Here is a 19,074-nt window from a genome sequence, read left to right on the forward strand (position 1 = left end):
GAAGATAAAACATACATGGACAAAGAGAACAAAGTAGAGGTTACCAGAGGGGAAGGCGTTTGTGGGGTCGGCATAAAGGGTAAAGGGACACATATGTATGGTGACTGACAATAATGTACAACTGAAATTTCACAATGTTATAAACTATTATGACACCAATTAAAAAGAATGTCCCTACTACCCAAAGCCATCGATAGACTGAGTGCAATCCCTATCAAAATTCCAATGGCATTTTCCACAGAAATAGAAAAAACAATCCTAAAATTCATACATAACCACAAAAGACCCTGAATAGCCCAAGGAATTCGAGGAAGAAAAAGCTAGAGGCATCACAATTCCTCATTTCAAACTATACTACAAAGCTATAGTGATTAAAACAGTAGGGTACTGGCATAAAAATAGACACATAGACCAATGAAACAGAATCAAGAGCCCCCAAATCAACCGCTGCATATACAGTCAACTAATATATGACGGGGGAGCCAAGAATACTCTGTGGGGAAAGGATAGTCTCTTCAATAAATGTTGTTAGGAAAACTGGATAACCATATGCAGAAAAATGAAATTGGACCCCTGTCTTACACCACTCACAAAATTTAACTTGAAATGGATTAAAGACTTAAATGTAAGACCTGAAACTGTAAAACTCCTAGAAGAAAACACAGGGAAAAATCTCCTTGACATTGATCTTGGCAGTGATTTTTTAGATATGAGACCAAAAGCACAAGCAATAAAAGCAAAAATCAACCAGTGGGACTGCATCGAACTAAAAAGCTTCTGCACAGCAAAAGAAACAATCCACTAAATGAAAAAGCAATCTATGAAATGGGAGAAAATATTTGGAAACTATATATCAGATAAGGGTTTAATATCCAAATGTATAGAGTACTCGTACAACTCAATAACAACAACAAAAATGATTTAAAAATGGGGAGAAGAACTGAATAGACATTTTTCCAAAGAAGATATACAAATGGTCAATGGGTACATGAAAAGATGCTCAACATCACTAATCATCAGGAAAATGTAAATCAAAACCACAATGAGATATTATCTCATACCTGTTAGAATGGTTATCATCAAAAAGACAAGAGACGTGTTGATGAGGCTATGGAGAAAAGGCAACCCTTGTGCACTGTTGGTAGGAATGTAAATTGATGTGGCCACTGTGGAACTCAGTATGAGGTTCCTTAAATATTTAACAATAGAACTAGCATATGATCCAGTAATATTTCTGGGTATTTATCTGAAGGAAATGAAAACACTAACTGGAAAAGATATATGCACCCCTATATTCATTGTAGTATTATTGACTATGGCCAAGATATGGACAACCTAAGTGTCCATCAATGGATGAATGGATAAAGAAAATGTGGTATATATATATATATACATGTATATATATATATATATACATGTGTATATATATATATATATATATATATATACACAATGGAATATTAACCTTAAAATAAGAAGGAATCCTGCCATTTGTGACAATATGGGATGGACATTGAGGGCATTCTGCTAAGTGAAAGAAGTCAATGAAAGAAAAATACTGTACGATATCATTTGTATGTGGAATCTCAAAAAGCTAACCTTGTAGAAATAGTAGAATGGTGTTTACCAGGGGATGTGGGGTTGGAGACATGGGGAGACATTTGTCAAAGAGTACAACTTCTGGTTAGAGGATCAATAAGTTCTGGGGATCCTAATGCCTGGCATTGTGATTCTAGTTAATAATACTGTATTATATACTTAAAGTTGATAAGAGAGTAGATATTAAATGTTCTCACCACACAAAAGAAGCAATCGTTAAGTAATGTGATGGAGGTGTTAGCTAATGGTCGTCTTCATATTGCAATATATAAGTGTACCAAATAAACACATTGTACACCTTAAACTTACACAATGTTCTATGTCAAGTATATCTCAATACAGCTGAGAGGGATAAAAGGAAAATCATTGTGCCTGGAGCACAGTCACACAGGAAGGGACACTAGATGGGATGGAGAGCAAGGCAAAGGGTCTGTCATGAGGGCTTTAAGGGTCATAGAAAGGAGTTAGAATAAAATCCAAAGGCAGGACATAAGCAAATTGTGGTACATATCTACAATGGAATATTAGTCAGCCTCAAAAATGGAGGAAATTCTGACACATGCTACAACATGGATGAACCTTGAGAACATTATGTTAAGTGAAATAAGCCAGACGCAAAAAACAGATACTGTATTATTCCACTTATATGAGGTACCTAGAGTAGTCAAATTCATAGAAACATAAACTAGAATGCTGGTTGACAGGGGCTGGGGGAGGGGGAATAAGGAGTTGTTTAACTGCTACAGAGTTCAGATTTGCAACATGAAAAGAGTTCTGGAGATCGGCCGCACAACAATTTAAATGTATTTTAGTCCGGTGAACTGTACATTTAGAAATGGTTAAGATGGTCAATTTATGTTATGTGTATTTTATCACAATTAAAAATAATCCAAAGACAAAGGAAACTCTCAGTAGAGTTGTGTTTAGCAAGGTGGTGATGTGTGATTTACTTTTCAAGAAGTTCCATCTGTAAAAGTCACTTCATTATTATTAATTGATACATTCCCTCGGTTAGGACAAATTAGATTTTCTCAACAAGCAATTATTATGGAATACGTATAAAGTATGATTTCTCCTTAATCTCTATGTGGGTTCACTTGGAATACAAACCTGAGATGCGGCCCCCTCCCATGGTGTTATACAGCATCAACTGGTCCTATCAAGAATCTTACAAATGAGATTTTCTTCTGGTTCATTTCTCCAGAGGCTCAAGTGTTGCAGTAGAGTCACTAGTAATTGCTATTAGCTGGTTGCATAGAGTTTTTCGAGTAGCTAAGGGTGTGGGAATGCTAAGGAAGTACATTTCACCCCCTTAGAGTAGATCTTAAAATTAAGTTTCTACAAAGGTTAAAAAAACAAAACACAAGGAGTGCTGTCAGCATCATAGCAGAGTGAGCTCTTCCCTTACACTCTCCCCCCTAAGATACAACAAAAAGAACACTCATAAACCAACAGAGGACACTGGCCCAACACAATAGACGTCTGAGAGATCCATGTCACCATAGGTCTGAAGGTGGAGGTGCTGGACCTCCTGGGAGCCAGTGCAAGGAGGTAAGTGATCAAGGGCGCAGAACCACATGCGGCGGACGACGCACGACTCTGAGTTGAGAGAGGGAAAGGCCAGGCCTCTACTGGAATGCCTTCGCTCTCAGAGTTGCCTCCCAAACCATGGGAATGCTCCACACTGAGGAAGGTAAGCAATCATGGGGGCATCTTCACCAAGCCAAGCAGCCCAGGAGGACAGATGGAGCGCAGAGCGAGAGAACCCCCGGGGTCACACATGTGAAACTAAGCACCCCTCCCCCCATTCAGTGCACCAGCTCAGCTGGTCGGCCAGAGCAAGGGGCCCCTGCCAGCGTGCCTCCATATACATATGTAAAGCAGTGGTGTCCAGCAGGCAAACACAGAAGGGCCCTATCAGCACAGCTGCCAAAGAACAGGCACAGCTGTCATGAATCACGGTGGGATCAGAATACAAAGTCCCTTGGCCAACCCCCACCCCCAGTGGCAGCACATAGGATCTGCAGCCAGATACTACCATTATGCAATGGCCCAAATCCACCCTGTCAAATAGTATGAAGAGGTATATTAACACTCCAGACCAGAAGGAAAATGACAAGCACCTAGAAATCAATTCTAAAGTCACATAAATGTACAATCTAAATGACAGAGAATTCAAAATAGCTATCATAAAAAAACTCAACAACTTACAAGAAAGCTCAGAAAAACCGTTTAGTGAAATCAGGAATAAAATTAAAGAAAAAAGGGACTTCTTCAAAAAGGAGATTGAAACTATTAAAAAATCAGAAATGTTGCAGATGAAAAACAATAAGAGAGAAATCTGGAGTCCTTAAATAACACAGCTGATATGGAGGACAGAATCAGAAATTTAGAGGACAGAAATAAATGCTTCAGATGGAGGAGAGAGAACTAAGACTAAAAAGAAATGAAGAAATTCTCCGAGAAATATCCAACTCAATTACGAAATGCAACATAGGTATTATAGGTATTCCAGAGGGATAAGATAGGGAAACAAGAGTGGAGAGCTTATTCAAAGAAATAATAGCTGATACCTTCCCAAACCTGAGGAAGGAGCTGGAACTACAAGTAAAAGAAGCTAATTGAACTCCTAACTATGTCAGTGTAAAAAGACCTTCTCCAAGGCATATATTAGTAAAACTGGCAAAAGTCAATGACAAAGAAAAAATATTAAGGGCAGTATTAGGCAGAAGAAAATAACCTACAAAAGAACCCCTATCAGGCTTTCACCAGATATCTCAGCAGAAACCTTACAGGCTAGGAGAGAGTGGAATGTTATATTCAAAATGCTGAAAGACAATAACTTTCAACCAAGAATACTCTATCCAGTGGAAAAAATCCTTCAGATATGATGGAGAAATAAAAACTTTCCCAGATAAACCACAGCTGAGGGAGTTCATTGCCACTAGACCCCTGCCTGCAAGAAATGATAAAGAAGGTCCTCATACCTGAAAAAAAGAGAAAGGTTTTACAAAGCCTTGAGCAAGGAGATAAATAGGCAGACAAAATCAGAAAACAGCAGCTCTCTATCAGAACAGGTTAGCAAACACTTAATTATAACATTAAAGGAGAGGAAAATATCAAAAATAATTCTAATCACTTAATTTTAAATACAAACAACACAAAACAAAATAAGTTGTGATAACAATAACTTAGATGGGGAAGAGGTAGGGGATGGAACCTGCTTAGACTAAGGAAATAAGAGGCTGTCAGAAAATGGACTAGATCATCTATGAGATTTTTTTATAGAAACCTCAAGGTAACTACTGAACAAAAAATCAGAACAGAGACCGAAACAAATAAATAGATAATTAATTAATTAATTAAAGAGAAAACAGAAAACCATCATAGAGAACAACCAAACTGGATTGGCATTCAGAAATACATGGGAGCAGAAAAAAAGGAGTACAGAACAACTGGAAAATAGTGATAAAAATGGCAGTATTAAGCCCTCATATATCAATAATCATTCTAAATATAAATGGATTGAATTCTCCAATCTAAAGACACAGAGTGGCTGAATGGATTAAAAAACAGCACCCAACAGCACTGATGTCAGCATCATGGCGGAGTGAGCTTTCCCGTAAGCTCTTCCCCAAATAAGATACAGCAAAAGGAACAGTCACAGACCCACTACAGACTCCTAGACAGCAAAAAGGAAGATCAGGAAGATCCACACTGTGGCACATCTGAGAGTGGACATGCTGGGGCCCCCAGAGGAAGTGTAGAGAGGTAAGGAGAAATCCTCTCCCTCCCCATCAGATCAGCGATCCAGGTCTGTGTGGGTCCCAGAGTGGGGGAGGTGCATCCCTCTGCGGGGAAACCGTAGCTCTTCAGGCTCTCTCAGCGAGTGGGAATCTCCCACACAGAGGACTCAGGACTGCTGCAGGGGTGCCATCAACATCTGATCACCCCAGGAGAGCAGATAATGGATGAGTGAGAAGCCCCCCATTCCAGGGACCCAGTGGGCAAAAGAGAGAGCCCCCACAACCTCCCCACATGCCTGACACTGAAGCTCAACCGACCAGACCAGACCGAGCGGCCGGCCAATCACAGCAAGCAGCTGGGGTAGAGTGCAGGGAGCTCAGATTACACTGCCCTTAACACCCACATGGTGGAGGCGGGTGGAAATTGCAACCAGATATTTCCAGGATGAGGAAAAACAAAGCGAATACAGGAACCACAATGCAAAAGTACATGAAATCACCACACCAGAAGGAAAATAACAAGCACCCAGAAACCAACCCTGAAGACACAGAAATCCATAACCTAAACGACAGAGATTTCAAAATAGCTATCATAAAAAAACTCAATGAGGGGCCGGCCCTGTGGCTTGGTGGTTAAGTGCGTGCGCTGCGATGCTGGTGGCCCGGGTTCGGATCCCGGGTGCGCATCGAGGCACCACTTCTCCGTTCATCCTGAGGCCGAGTCCCGCATACAGCAACTAGAAGGATGTGCAGCTACGACATACAACTATCCACTGGGGCTTTGGGGGGAAAAAATAAAATAAATAAAAAAATCTTTAAAAAAAAAAAAAAATGAAATACAAGATAACAGAAACAATTCAATGAGATAAGGAGGTTCTTCACAAAAGAGATCGAAATCATAAAGAAAAACCAATCAGTACTGATGGAGATGAAGAACACAATGGAGGAGACAAAGGAGAATCTGGAATCTTTAAAGAACAGATCTGACAATATGGAGGAAAGAATTAGCATTATAGAGGATAGAAATACAGATATGCTCCAGATGGAAGAGGAGAGAGAACTAAGACTAAAAAGAAAAGAAGAAAGTCTTCCGAGAAATATCTGACTCTATTACGAAATGTAACAAGAATTATAGGTATTCCTGAGGGAGAAGAGAGGGAAAGACGAACAGAGAGCCTATTCAAGGAAATAATAGCTGAGAACTTCCCAAATCTGGGAAAGGAGCAGGAAATAGCAGTAAGTGAAGCCTATAGGTCACCTAAATACATCAACAGGCAAAGGCCCACTCCACGACATGTAGTGGTAAGGCTGGCCAAAGTCACTGACAAAGAAACAATATTAAGGGCAGCTAGACAAAAACAAAAATTAACGTACAAAGGAACTCCCATCAGGCTCTCAGCGGATTTCTCAACAGAAACTTTACAGGCTAGGAGAGACTGGAATGATATATTCAAAATACTGAAAGACAAAAACTTTCAGCCAAGAATACTCTATCCAGCAAAAATTTCCTTCAAATATGATGGAGAAATAGTAACTTTCCCAGATAAACAAAAGCTGAGGGAGTTCATGGCCACGAGACCCCCACTACAAGAAATACTCAAGAAGTCCCTCAGACCTGCAAAAAAGAAAAGAAAGGGAATACAAAGCTTGGAGCAAGGAGAAAAATAGGTAGACAAAATCAGAAAAGTAGTAGATCTTTACTGGAATAGCTTAGCAACCACTTAAATACCAAACTCAAAGATCAAAGGAAGGAATTCACCAAAAATAAATATAACCTCATTACTGTAAACACACACCCACAATACAAGATAGAATAAGGTATAACAAGAATGACTTAGAAGGGGAAGAATAAAGTGATTGAACTCACTTAGTATAAGGAAATAAGAGGCCATCAGATAGTGGACTATCTCATACACAAGATTTTTTATACAAACCTCAAGGTAACCACTAAACAAATAATCAAAACAAAATCACATGATAAACAAAGAGAAAACTAGAAGAGTCATAAGACAGAACAACCAAACTGAATTGGCAGTCCAAAACAAATGGGATGAGAAACAAAGGAAATGCACAAGAACCGGAAAATAAGTGACAAAACAGCAACATTAAGCCCTCATATATCAATAATTACCCTAAATGTAAATGGATTGAACTCTCCAATCAAAAGATACAGAGTGGCAGGATGGATTAAAAAGCAAGACCCAACAATATGCTGCCTTCAGGAAAGACATCTCAGCTCTAAAGACAAGCACAGGCTCAGAGTGAAAGGATGGAAGACAATACTCCAAGCTAATGGCAAACAAAAGAAAGCAGGTGTTGCCATACTCATATCAGACAAAGTAGACTTCAAGATAAAACAGGTTGAGAGAGACAAAGAAGGAAAATATATAATGATAAAAGAGACACTCCACCAAGAAGACATTATCACTTATAAATACATATGCACCCAACATAGGAGCACCAGTGTACATAAAGCAACTATTAACAAACCTAAAAGGAGACATTAACAGCAACACAATAATAGTAGGGGATCTTAATACCCCACTTACATCAACAGATAGATCATCCAGACAAAAAGTCAATAAAGAAATAGTGGACTTAAATGAAAAACTGGACGAGATGGACCTAGTAGACATATACAGAGCACTCCATCCAAAAACGTCTGACTACACATTCTTCTCAAGCACGCATGGAACATTGTCAAGGATAGACCATATGTTGGGAAACAAAGCAAGCTTCAATAAATTTAAGAAGATTGAAATCATAACAAGCATCTTTTCAGACCACAATGCTATGAAACTGGAAATCAACCACGAAAAAAAAATGGGAAAGTGATAAAAATGTGGAGATTAAGAACATGCTACTGAAAAACCAATGGATCATTGATGAAATTAAAGGAGAAATCAAAAACTATCTGGAAACAAATGAAAATGAAAATATGCCATACCAAATCATATGGGATGCAGCAAAAGCGGTCCTCAGAGGGAAACTCGTACCAATACAAGCCCACCTTACCAAATAAGAAAAAGCCCCAATAAGCAACCTTAAATTACACCTAACAGAACTAGAGAAAGAAGAACAAACGAAGCCCAAAGTCAGCCGAAGGAGAGAAATAATAAAAATCACAGCAGAAATAAATGAAATTGAGACCAAATAAACAGTAGAAAGGGTTAATGAAACAAAGAGTTGGTTCTTTGAGAAGATAAAGAAAATTTACAAACCCTTAGCCAGACTTACTAAGAAAAAAAGAGAAAAGGCTCAAGTAAATAAAATTAGAAATGAAACAGGAGAAATTACAACAGATACCACGGAAATACAAAGGATTATAAGAGAGTACTATGAGAAATTATATGCCAACAAATTGGACAATCTAGAAGAAATGGATCAATTCTTAGACTCATACAACCTCCCAAAACAGAACCAAGAAGAAATGGAGAATCTGAATAGACCAATCACAAGTAAAGAGATTGAAATAGTAATTGAAAACCTCCCAAAAAATAAAAGTCCAGGACCAGATGGCTTCTCCAATGAAGTTTACCAAACATTCAAAGAAAATCTAATACCCATCCTTCTCAAACTATTCCAAAAAATAGAGGAAGATGAAACACTTCCTAACTCATTCTATGAGGCCACCATCACCCTGATACCAACGCCAGACAAAGACAATACAAAGAAGGAAAATTACAAGCCAATATCATTGATGAACATAGATGCAAAAATCCTCAACAAAATATTGGCAAACCGAATACGGCAATACATTAAAAAGATCATACACCATGATCAAGTGGGATTTATACCAAGGACGCAGGGATGGTTCAACATCCGCAAATGAATCAACGTGATACACCACATCAACAAAGTAAAGAATAAAAACCACATCATCATCTCCATAGATGCAGAGAAAGCATTTGACAAGATACAACATCCGTTTATGATAAAAACTCTCAACAAAATGGGTATAGAGGGAAAATACCTCAACATAATAAAGGCTATTTATGACAAACCCACAGCCAACATACTCAACGGGGAAAGGCTGAAAGCCATTTCTCTGAGAACAGGAATGAGACAAAGCTGCCCACTCTCACCACTCTTATTCAACATACTACTGGAGTTTTCTTGGCCAGAGCAATTAGGCAAGAAAAAGGAATAAAAGGAATCCAAATAGGCAACGAAGAAGTGAAACTCTCACTATTTGCAGACGACATGATTTTATATATAGAAAACCCTAAAGAATCCATTGGAAAACTATTAGAAATAATCAACAACTGCAGCCAAGTTGCAGGGTAGAAAATCAACCTACAAAAATCAGTTGCATTTCTGTATGCTAATAACGAACTAACAGAGAGCTCAAAAAGATAATACCATTTACAATTGCATCAAAAAGAATAAAATAGGAATAAATCTTACCAAGGAAGTGAAAGACCTATACGATGAAAACTACAAAACATTATTGAAAGAAATCGATGACATAAAGAAATGGAAAGACATCCCATGTACATGGATTGGAACAATAAACACAGTTAAAATGTGTATGTTACTTAAAGCAATCTACAGATTCAATGCAATCCCAATCAGAATCCCAATGACATTCTTCATGGAAATAGAAAAAAGAATACTAAAATTCATATGGGGCCACAAAAGACCCCGAATAGCTAAAGAAATCCTAACAAAAAAGAACAAAGCTGGAGGCATCACAATCCCTGACTTCAAAACATACTACAAAACAATAGTAATCAAACCAGCATGGTACTGGTACAAAAACAGACACACAGATCAATGGAACAGAATTGAAAGCTCAGAAATCAACCACACATATATGGACAGCTAATTTTCGACAAAGGAGCTAAGAACATGCAATGGAGTAAGGAAAGTCTCTTCAATAAATGGTGTTGGGAAAACTGGACAGCCACATGCAAAAGAATGAAAGTGGATCATTTGATATTGCCGTTCACAAAAATGGTCTCAAAATGGATCAAAGACCGGAAGGTGAGACCTGAAACTATAAAATTCATAAGAAGAAAATATAGGCAACACACTATTTGACATTGGTCATAAAGGAATCTTTTTGGATGACATGCCTACCCAGACTAGGGAAACTAAAGAAAAAATAAGCAAGTGGGACTTTATCAGATCAAAGAGCTTCTAAAAGACAAATGAAACCAGAATCAAGATGAACAGACAACCCACCAGCTGGGAGAAAATATTTGCAAAACATGTATCTGACAAGGGGTTATTCTCCATAATATATAATGGACTCACAACTGAACAACAAAAAAGCAAACAACCTGGTCGAAAAATGGGCAGAGGAAATGAACAGACACTTCTCTAAACAAGATATACAGATGGCCAATAGGCACATGAAAAGATGTTCAACATCACTAAACATCAGGGAAATGCAAATCAAAACAACACTAAGATATCACCTCATGCCCATTAGAATGGCTGTAATCACCAAGACAAAAAACAACAAATGTTGGAGAGGATGTGGAGAAGCAGGAACCCTCATGCACAGCTGGTGGGAATGCAAACTGGTGCAGCCTCTGTGGAAAATGGTATGGAGATTACTCAAAGAATTAAAAATAGAAATACCCTATGATCCAGCTATCCCACTACTGGGAATCTGTCCAATGAACCTGAAATCAACAATCCAAAGAGGCTTATGCACCCCTATGTTCATTGCAGCATTATTCACTATAGCCAAGAAGTGGAAGCAACCCAAGTGTCCCTCAACTGATGGTTGGATCAAGAAGATGTGGTGTATATATATAATGGAATACTACTCAGCCATAAAAAGACAAAATCGTCCCATTTGCAGCAACTTGGATGGGCCTGTAGGGTATTATGTTAAGTGAAATAAGCCAGAAAGAGAAAGACAGACACTGTATGATCTCACTCATATGTGGAATATAAACCAACACATGGACAGAGAAAACTGTATTGTGGTTACCAGGGGCAATGGGGGTAGATGGTGGGCACAAGGGATGAAGGGAGACGTACATATGGTGATGGACAAACAAAAATGTACAAGCCAAGATTTCACAATGTTAAAAACTATTAAAACATCAAAGACCCAACAATATGCTGCCCCCAGCAAACACATCTCACCTCTAAAGACAAACACAGGCTCAGATTAAAGGGATGGAAGATGATACTCCGAGCTAATGGCAAACAAAAGAAAGCAGATATTGCCATACTAGTGGCAGAAAAAGTAGACTTTAAGATAAAAGAGGCAATGAGAGACGAAGGGGGGCAGTATATAATGATAAAAGGGACACTCCACCAAGAGGACATAACACTTATGAATATATATGCACCTAACACAGGAGCACCAAAGTACATAAAGCAACTATTAAGAGCTAAGAGGAGATGATAACAGCTACACAATAATAGTAGGGGACCTTAACACCCCACTTACATCAATGGATAGGACATCCAGACAGAAAGTCAACAAGGAGATAGTGGAATAAAACAAAAAACTAGACCACGTGGCCTTAGTAGATATTTATAGAACATTCTATCCAAAAACAGGAGAATACACATTCTTTTCAAGTGCACATGGAACATTCTCAAAGATAGACCATTTGTTGGGAAACAAGGCAAGCCTCAGTAAATTTAAGAAGATTGAAATCATATCAAGCATCTTTTCTGACCAGATGCTATGAAACTAGAAATCAACTACTAGCAAAAAGCTGGGAAAGTGACAAAGATGTGGAGACTAAACAACATGCTACTGAACATCCAATGGATTATTGAAGAAATGAAAGGAGAAATCAAAAAATATCTGGAGACAAATGAAAATGAAAATACATCATAGCAACTCATATGGGATGTAGCAAAAGCAGTTCTGAGAGGGAAACTCATAGCAATAGAGGCCCACCTTAACAAGAAAAATCCCAAGTAAGCAATCTTAAACTACACCTAACAGAATTAGAAAAGAAGAACAAACAAAGCCCAAAGTCAGCAGAAGGAGGGAGATAATAAAAATTAGAGCAGAAATAAATGAAATTGAAACCAAAAAAACAGTAGAAAGGATCAATGAAATTAAGAGATGGGTCTTTGAGAAGATAAACAAAATTGATAAACCCTTAGCCAGACTCACTAAGAAAAAAGGAGTCTCAAATAAATAAAAATGAAGAAGGAGAAATTACAATAGATACCACAGAAATGCAGAGGGTTATAAGAGAATACTATGAAAAACTATATGCCAACAAATTGGACAATTTAGAAGAAATGGATAATTTCTTAGACTCATACAACCTCCCAAAACTGAATCAAGAAGAAGTAGACAATCTGAATAGAACAATCCCAAGTAAGAGATTAAAAGAGTAATTAAAAACCTTCCTAAAAATAAAGGTCCAGGATCAGATGGCTTCTCTGGAGAATTCTGCAAAACATTCAAAGAAGATTTAATACCTATCCTTCTCAAACTATTCTAGAAGGTTGAACAAGAAGGAACACTTCCTAACACATTCTATGATGTCAACATCACCCTGATCCCAAAGCCAGACAAGAAAAACACAAAGAAGGAAAATTACCGGCCATTATCACTGATGAACATAGATGCAAAAGTCCTCAAGAAAATACTAGAAAACCGAATACAGCAAAACACTAAAAGGATCATAAATCATGATCAAATGGGATTTATACTAGGTATGCAGGGATGGTTCAACATCCACAAATCAATGTAATACACCACAGTAAGAAAATGAGGACTAAAAACCACATGCTCATCTCAATAGATGCAGAGAAAGCATTTGACAAGATCCAACATCCATTTATGATAAAAAAAAACTCTCAATAAAATAGGTATAGAAGGAAAGTACCTCAAAATAATAAAGGCCGTATATGACAAACCCATAGCCAACCCATAGCCAACAAACCCATACTCAACAGGGAAAAACTGAAAGCAATCCCCCTGAGAACAGGAACAAGACAAGGGTGCCCACTCTCACCACTCTTATTCAACATAGTACTGGAGGTTTTGGCCAGAACAATTAAGCAAAAAAAAGAGATAAAAGGTATCCAAATTGACAATGAGGTAGTGAAACTTTCACTGTTTGCAGACAACGTGATTTTATATAGAGAAAACCCTAAAGAATCCATCAGAAAACTATTAGAAAAAATTAATAACTATAGCAGTGTTGCAGGGTACAAGATAACTGACAAAATCAGTTGCATTTCTATACTCTAATAACAGACTAACAGAAAGAGAAGTCAAGAATACAATCCCATTTACAATATCAACAAAAAGAATAAAATATCTAGGGATAAATTTAACCATGGAGGTGAAAGACCTATACAATGAAAACTATAAGATATTATTGGCAGAATTCGATGAAGACATAAAGAAATGAAAGGATATTCCATGCACATGGATTGGAAGAATAAACATAGTTACAATGTCCATATTACCTAAAGCAATCTAGAGATTTGTGCATTCGCAATCAAATGCCCAATGACATTCTTCACGGATATGGAACAAAGAATCCTAAAATTCATATGGGGCAGCAAAAGATCCTGAATAGCTAATAAAGCAATCCTGAGGAAAAAGAACCAAGCTGGAGGCATCACAATCCCTGACTTCAAAATATACTACAAAGCTATACCAATGAAAACAGCATGGTTCTGCTACAAAAACAGACACGCAGATCAATGGAAGAGAATTGAAAGCCCAAAAATAAAACCACACATATACAGACAGCTAATCTGTGACAAAGGAGCCAAGAACATATGATGGAGAAAGGAAAGTCTCTTCAATAAATGATGTTGGGAAAATTGGACAGCCATACACAAAAGAATGAAAGTAGACCATTATCTTTTGCCATACACAAAAATTAACTCAAAATGGATTAAAGACTTGAAGGTAAGACGTGAAACCATGAAACTGCTAGAAGAAAATATAGGCAATACACTCTTTGACATCAGTCTCAGAAGGCTCTTTTTGGATACCATGTCTACTCGGGCAAGGGAAACAAAAGGAAAAATAAACAAATGGGACTATATTAGACTAAAGGGTTTCTGCAAGGCAAAGGAAACCAGGAACAAAACGAAAGGACAACCCACCAACTGGGAGAAAATATTTGCAAATCATATATCCGACAGGTTAATCTCCAAAATATATAAAGAACTCATGCAACTCAACAACACAAAACCAAACAACCTGATCAAAAAATGGACAGAGGATTTAACAGACATTTTGCCAAAGAAGAAATACAGATGGCCAACAGGCACGTGAAAAGATGTTCAACATCACTAATCATTACGGAAATACAGGTCACAGCTACAATGAGATATCACCTTACACCTGTCAGAATGGCTATAATTACCAAGACAAAGAACAACAAATGTTGGAGAGGATGTGGAGAAAGGGGAACTCTCAGACACTGCTGGTGGGAATGCGAACTGGTACAGCCAATATGGAAAACAGTATGGAGATTTCTCAGAAAACTAAAAATAGAAATACCATACCACCCAGCTGTCCCACTACTGGATATTTATCCAAAGAACTTGAAATCAACAATTCAAAGAGACTTATGCACCCCTGTGTTCATTTCAGCATTACTCACAATAGCCAAGACATGGAAGCAACCCAAGTGCCCATTGACTGGTGAATGGTTAAAGAAGATGTGGTATAGATATACAATGGAATACTACTCTGCCATAAAAAAGGACAAAATTGTCCCATTTGCAACAACATGGATAGACCTTGAGGGTATTATGTTAAGCAAAATAAGCCAGACAGAGAAAGACAAACACTGTATGATTTCACTCATATGTGTAAGATAAACACATGGACAAAGAGAACAGATTAGTGGTTACCAGTGGGGAAGGAGGTTCGGGGGTGGGCATAAGGTATAAAGGGGCACATATATATGGTGACTGATAAATAATAACATACAATTGATATTTCACAATGTTATAAACTATTATGACCTCAACTGAAAAAAAAAGGAATTAGTGGAAATGAAAACAAAACAAAGCATTCTGCTGTGAGGATCATGCACCATGGGCCACATCCCATCCCACCACAGAACACATCCCATCCCAGCACAGCTGTCACACAACTGGACATTACTGATTGTTGTGCTAGTCAAGGGTTATAGCTGGAGTTTGAGTGACAGCTACTAGCAGTGAGACAAAAATGACCTCTGACCTTGAGGCATTCAGGATCATCCTCAAAAGTTAGACTTGTACTGCAAGTGTCTGAATATCCCATCATGAGTCTATTGTCAATGAATGTCTTTAGATAGTTCTTAAATCTTTTATCATCCATTTGTGTCTACTCCCAGTCCTTAAAAGTTACTCTAATGTAGTCTCAGCTTTGCAAGATGAAAAAGTTCTGGAGATCTGTTGCACAAGTATATAGTAGACTAAATTATTACAGTATATCGTATAGTATAGTATATTAAGTAAGTATACTTAACACTACTGAACTGCACACTTGAAAATGGTTAACATGGTAGATTTTATGTTATGTGTCTTTAAGCACAATTAAAAATATTTTTTTAAAAGATACTCTAATGTCAGCTACTTGAAGTCCATTAAGGCAGCAATAAAGTAGCAGATTCTGCCTTTGCTTATTTTTCTTTCTAGTCTAAGAGCTTCTTTACTTAACTGTCTTCATTAGAAGACAAGTGGTAGGAATTTCCCACATCAAAAGCACTTTTTGCCTTGTTTTGTTTGCAACCCTAACAATGCACTGTGGGAACAAGGGCATGAATCCAAGCACAAGAGATCAACTAGTTGGATCAACCAGACCCTTTAGACATGCTGATGGTCTTATAAAGTTGGCAGTCCTCCCCAATCCTGCTACCACAGAATTCGTCATGCAGCCCTGAGCTTCTTTTGTCCTCAGGATTGACATCTGGGCTGGGAGCATGACCTCCTGGACAGGGGATGGGTGATCTCTGGCCTTCAGCCAGATCCCCCTCCACACACACACACACGCACTCATGCACGTGCACGCGCAGGGAGAGAACCAAGAATTGGTCACAGCTCTTTCCTTGCAGATGCAACATGAAGCAATACCTTAAAAGGCCACAAGGAGGAGGTGTGAGTCCAGACCAGGGTTAATCTGTCTCCTACTGCATTCCTAGTCTATTCTGTGTCTGTGAATATTTCCCTCCTCCTCTTTCCCTCTCCTCTAAAGGCCTTAGTTTAGAAATGATACATCAAAGAAATGTTCTGTTTATTGAATATAATTTTCTGCTCTGTATCAGATTTGTTATCTTTAACAGGAAAAATATTTGCTGCTTTATACCTATGTAGCCCACTCCCGCTGTATTTCTGTGTGGGTCATTGGCCCTCATGTGGGATGGTGTTCGCCTCACTTGCACTAAAGGTTTAGAAACCTTGGGCAAGTACCAAAGAGTCCACAGTGTCGCAGCATACGGGACTTGCTGTAGGCGTGGGTACTGGCTCAGCTGTTTGCTCCCAGGTTTTTGCCCCCGCTGTGGGCCAGAGGCCATGCAGGGTACAAAGGTGGACAGATCTGATGCTAGAAAGATGCAGTGCCACCTGGCTGCATATCAGGACCACTGAGGGAGCTATCAGAAAATGTAGGGCGGGGGATGTGGGTGGGGGATCTGCGTTTTCCAAAGCTCACAGGACTTGTGCTGGGAACCATTGCAAAGATATCTGAAGCAAGTGGAAAGCAACATCATAATACTATTCTTTTCTAAGTCACCTTAGAGAGCACATTCCTGAAGAATTCTTGCTGACCTTACAGAGTTTCCCTGTGGAAAATGGAGAGCAAGGAAGAGATTTTAAGCAGGGACTAATCTAATTGAGTTCCAGAAAGATCCTTGTGCAGCCATGTGGTAGGTAGATTAGAGATGGGCAAGATCCTTAGAAAAGAGACTGTTAGGGAGACTGCAGTGTCCAGGTGAGAGATGATAAATCTGTGGCACTAGGAATGGGTAAGGGAGGACAGGAAGGGCAGCAGGCATGTTGAGAAAATAGAATCCACTGTGAGGATGCAGGACAGCAAGAAGTTAGATGTTTTGGGTGAACTCACTAAGACGAGGTTTACAGGAGGAGAAGTAAGGATGAGGGCACATACTGAGCATCACAGGGGCCATACTGAGTATGAGGTGCCCTTGGGACATTGAGGTGGAGGTGACCAGATGGCCTTTGAATATTCAGGTTTGGAGCTTCAACATAGGGTTGGGCCAGAGGTAATGGACCACCCACCTAAACTTCAGAAAGTAATGACTTTCTTCAGTGCTCATAAAGCCACTGACGTCTGCCAGTGTCAGATAGACTTTCTATCTTGGTTGTGGAATCGCCACAACCAAGAAGGTCAAGTATGGTAGGCAGAAAGATGCCATGCCCTAATACCCAAACCTGTGAACATGTCACCTTGTTTGGCAAAGGAAACTTTGCAGTTATGATTAAGTTCTGTTAAGTATTTTGAGATGGAGAGAATATCCTGAATCATCTGGGTGGGCCCAGTCTAATTACATGAATCCTTATAAGCAGAGAATCTTTCCTGGCTGTGCTCAGAGGGAGATGTGACCATGGAAGAAGAGTCGGAGAGATGCAACATTGCTGGCTTTGAAGATGGAGGAAGGGGGCCCTGAGCCATGGAATGTGGGCAGACTCTTGCTGATGGAAAAAGCGAGGAAATGGGTTGTACCCTGCAGCCTCCAGAGAGGAACACAGCCCTGCGGGACCCCTGTTGGACTTCTGAACTCCAGATCAGTAAAGGAAGAACTTGGGGTATTTGAAACCACTAAGTTTGTGATCCTTTGTTACAGCAGTACTAAGAGACTAACACTTTGATGACAGATTCAGGTGTCCAGCAGGCCCGTCAGCTGCCTTACCTTGGTGATCCCCAGTGCCCCAACATTCTCGCTGTAGGAGGTGGTGCCATTCCCGGACCCCCAAGCCCCTGCCAGCAGACAGCCAATGCCCTCAATGCCGATGCCACGGTTGATGGCGTGCTTCGGAGGGGGTGGGGCCCCTGCCAGGCGGGCACAGGCATAATAATCGCCTACCGACTCCACCATGGAGGAAATCACCCCTGCCATGATCCCAAAGACCCCAGCTGGGCTGACGGTGGGGAAGCCCCACTGTCCTGCAAAGGCAATGCAGAGAGAATATTAACCTAGAAGATAACAGGCTGCTGAACTCTAAATCATTTCTTTGCTGGAGAGGTCTCTGAAAGGCTTTAAAGGCCAGGGAGCATGTCTTCCAACCCCACAACTGTCCAGAGGCTTTGGCTCGGACTCCTGCCCTACCATTCATCCCTGAGGTGGTCAGACGCCCTGACCTTGATGTCACTGTGCACAAAAAGAGCCAGCAACAGGGCCTCTTCCCAGGAAGGGCTTGAAGCATTGGAAGCCAAGATGCTTAGTCAGGGAGGCCTTAGCGCCACAGTCCATGAGGCAAGGCCAGCCATCCCTGGAACCTGGTTATTTGTACACCCTGAGCGAAGAACTGCAGGCAAAGGAGACCAGAAGTGGCCTAAGGGGTGGCCTTGACCTTGTCTCCTCAGAAATGTTCTCCTTCAGTCCCAGGCCTCCCTTGTGTGGGATCCACAGAATCCAGGAGGAGACCAAAAGGTCTGGCTAGGAGGTCAAGACCTCACTGTCCTCTCCCCACTCCCAAGTTCGTTAGTTCTGAGCAACATGGAGGAGGGCTGAGGGATGTAGGCCAGCTCAGAGGTAGGTCTGGGAGTGGGAGCCTTTGGCCTGGCACTCCCAAAGGATTCTTAGGGCAACCCAAG

General features: G+C 39.7%; 1 protein-coding gene and 1 pseudogene across 2 annotated transcripts in view; one reads left to right on the forward strand and one right to left on the reverse strand.

Moving 5' to 3' along the window:
- The window catches only part of LOC101397583 (WD repeat-containing protein 91-like), a 50,994-nt pseudogene that overhangs the window by 23,497 nt on the left and 8,423 nt on the right, over nucleotides 1-19,074 (forward strand). The gene's annotated exons all lie outside the window — the stretch shown is intronic.
- The window catches only part of LOC101395853 (solute carrier family 23 member 1-like), a 54,614-nt gene that overhangs the window by 4,101 nt on the left and 31,439 nt on the right, over nucleotides 1-19,074 (reverse strand). Inside the window, exon 8 of the mRNA XM_087431134.1 lies at nucleotides 18,170-18,423. Within this exon, the coding sequence (XP_087287260.1) occupies nucleotides 18,170-18,423 (254 nt within the window). The remainder of the gene's footprint in view (nucleotides 1-18,169; nucleotides 18,424-19,074) is intronic.

Source organism: Ceratotherium simum, chromosome 1 (assembly GCF_057802395.1).
Source record: "Ceratotherium simum simum isolate JZ-2026a chromosome 1, ASM5780239v1, whole genome shotgun sequence".
Classification (NCBI taxonomy): domain Eukaryota; kingdom Metazoa; phylum Chordata; class Mammalia; order Perissodactyla; family Rhinocerotidae; genus Ceratotherium; species Ceratotherium simum.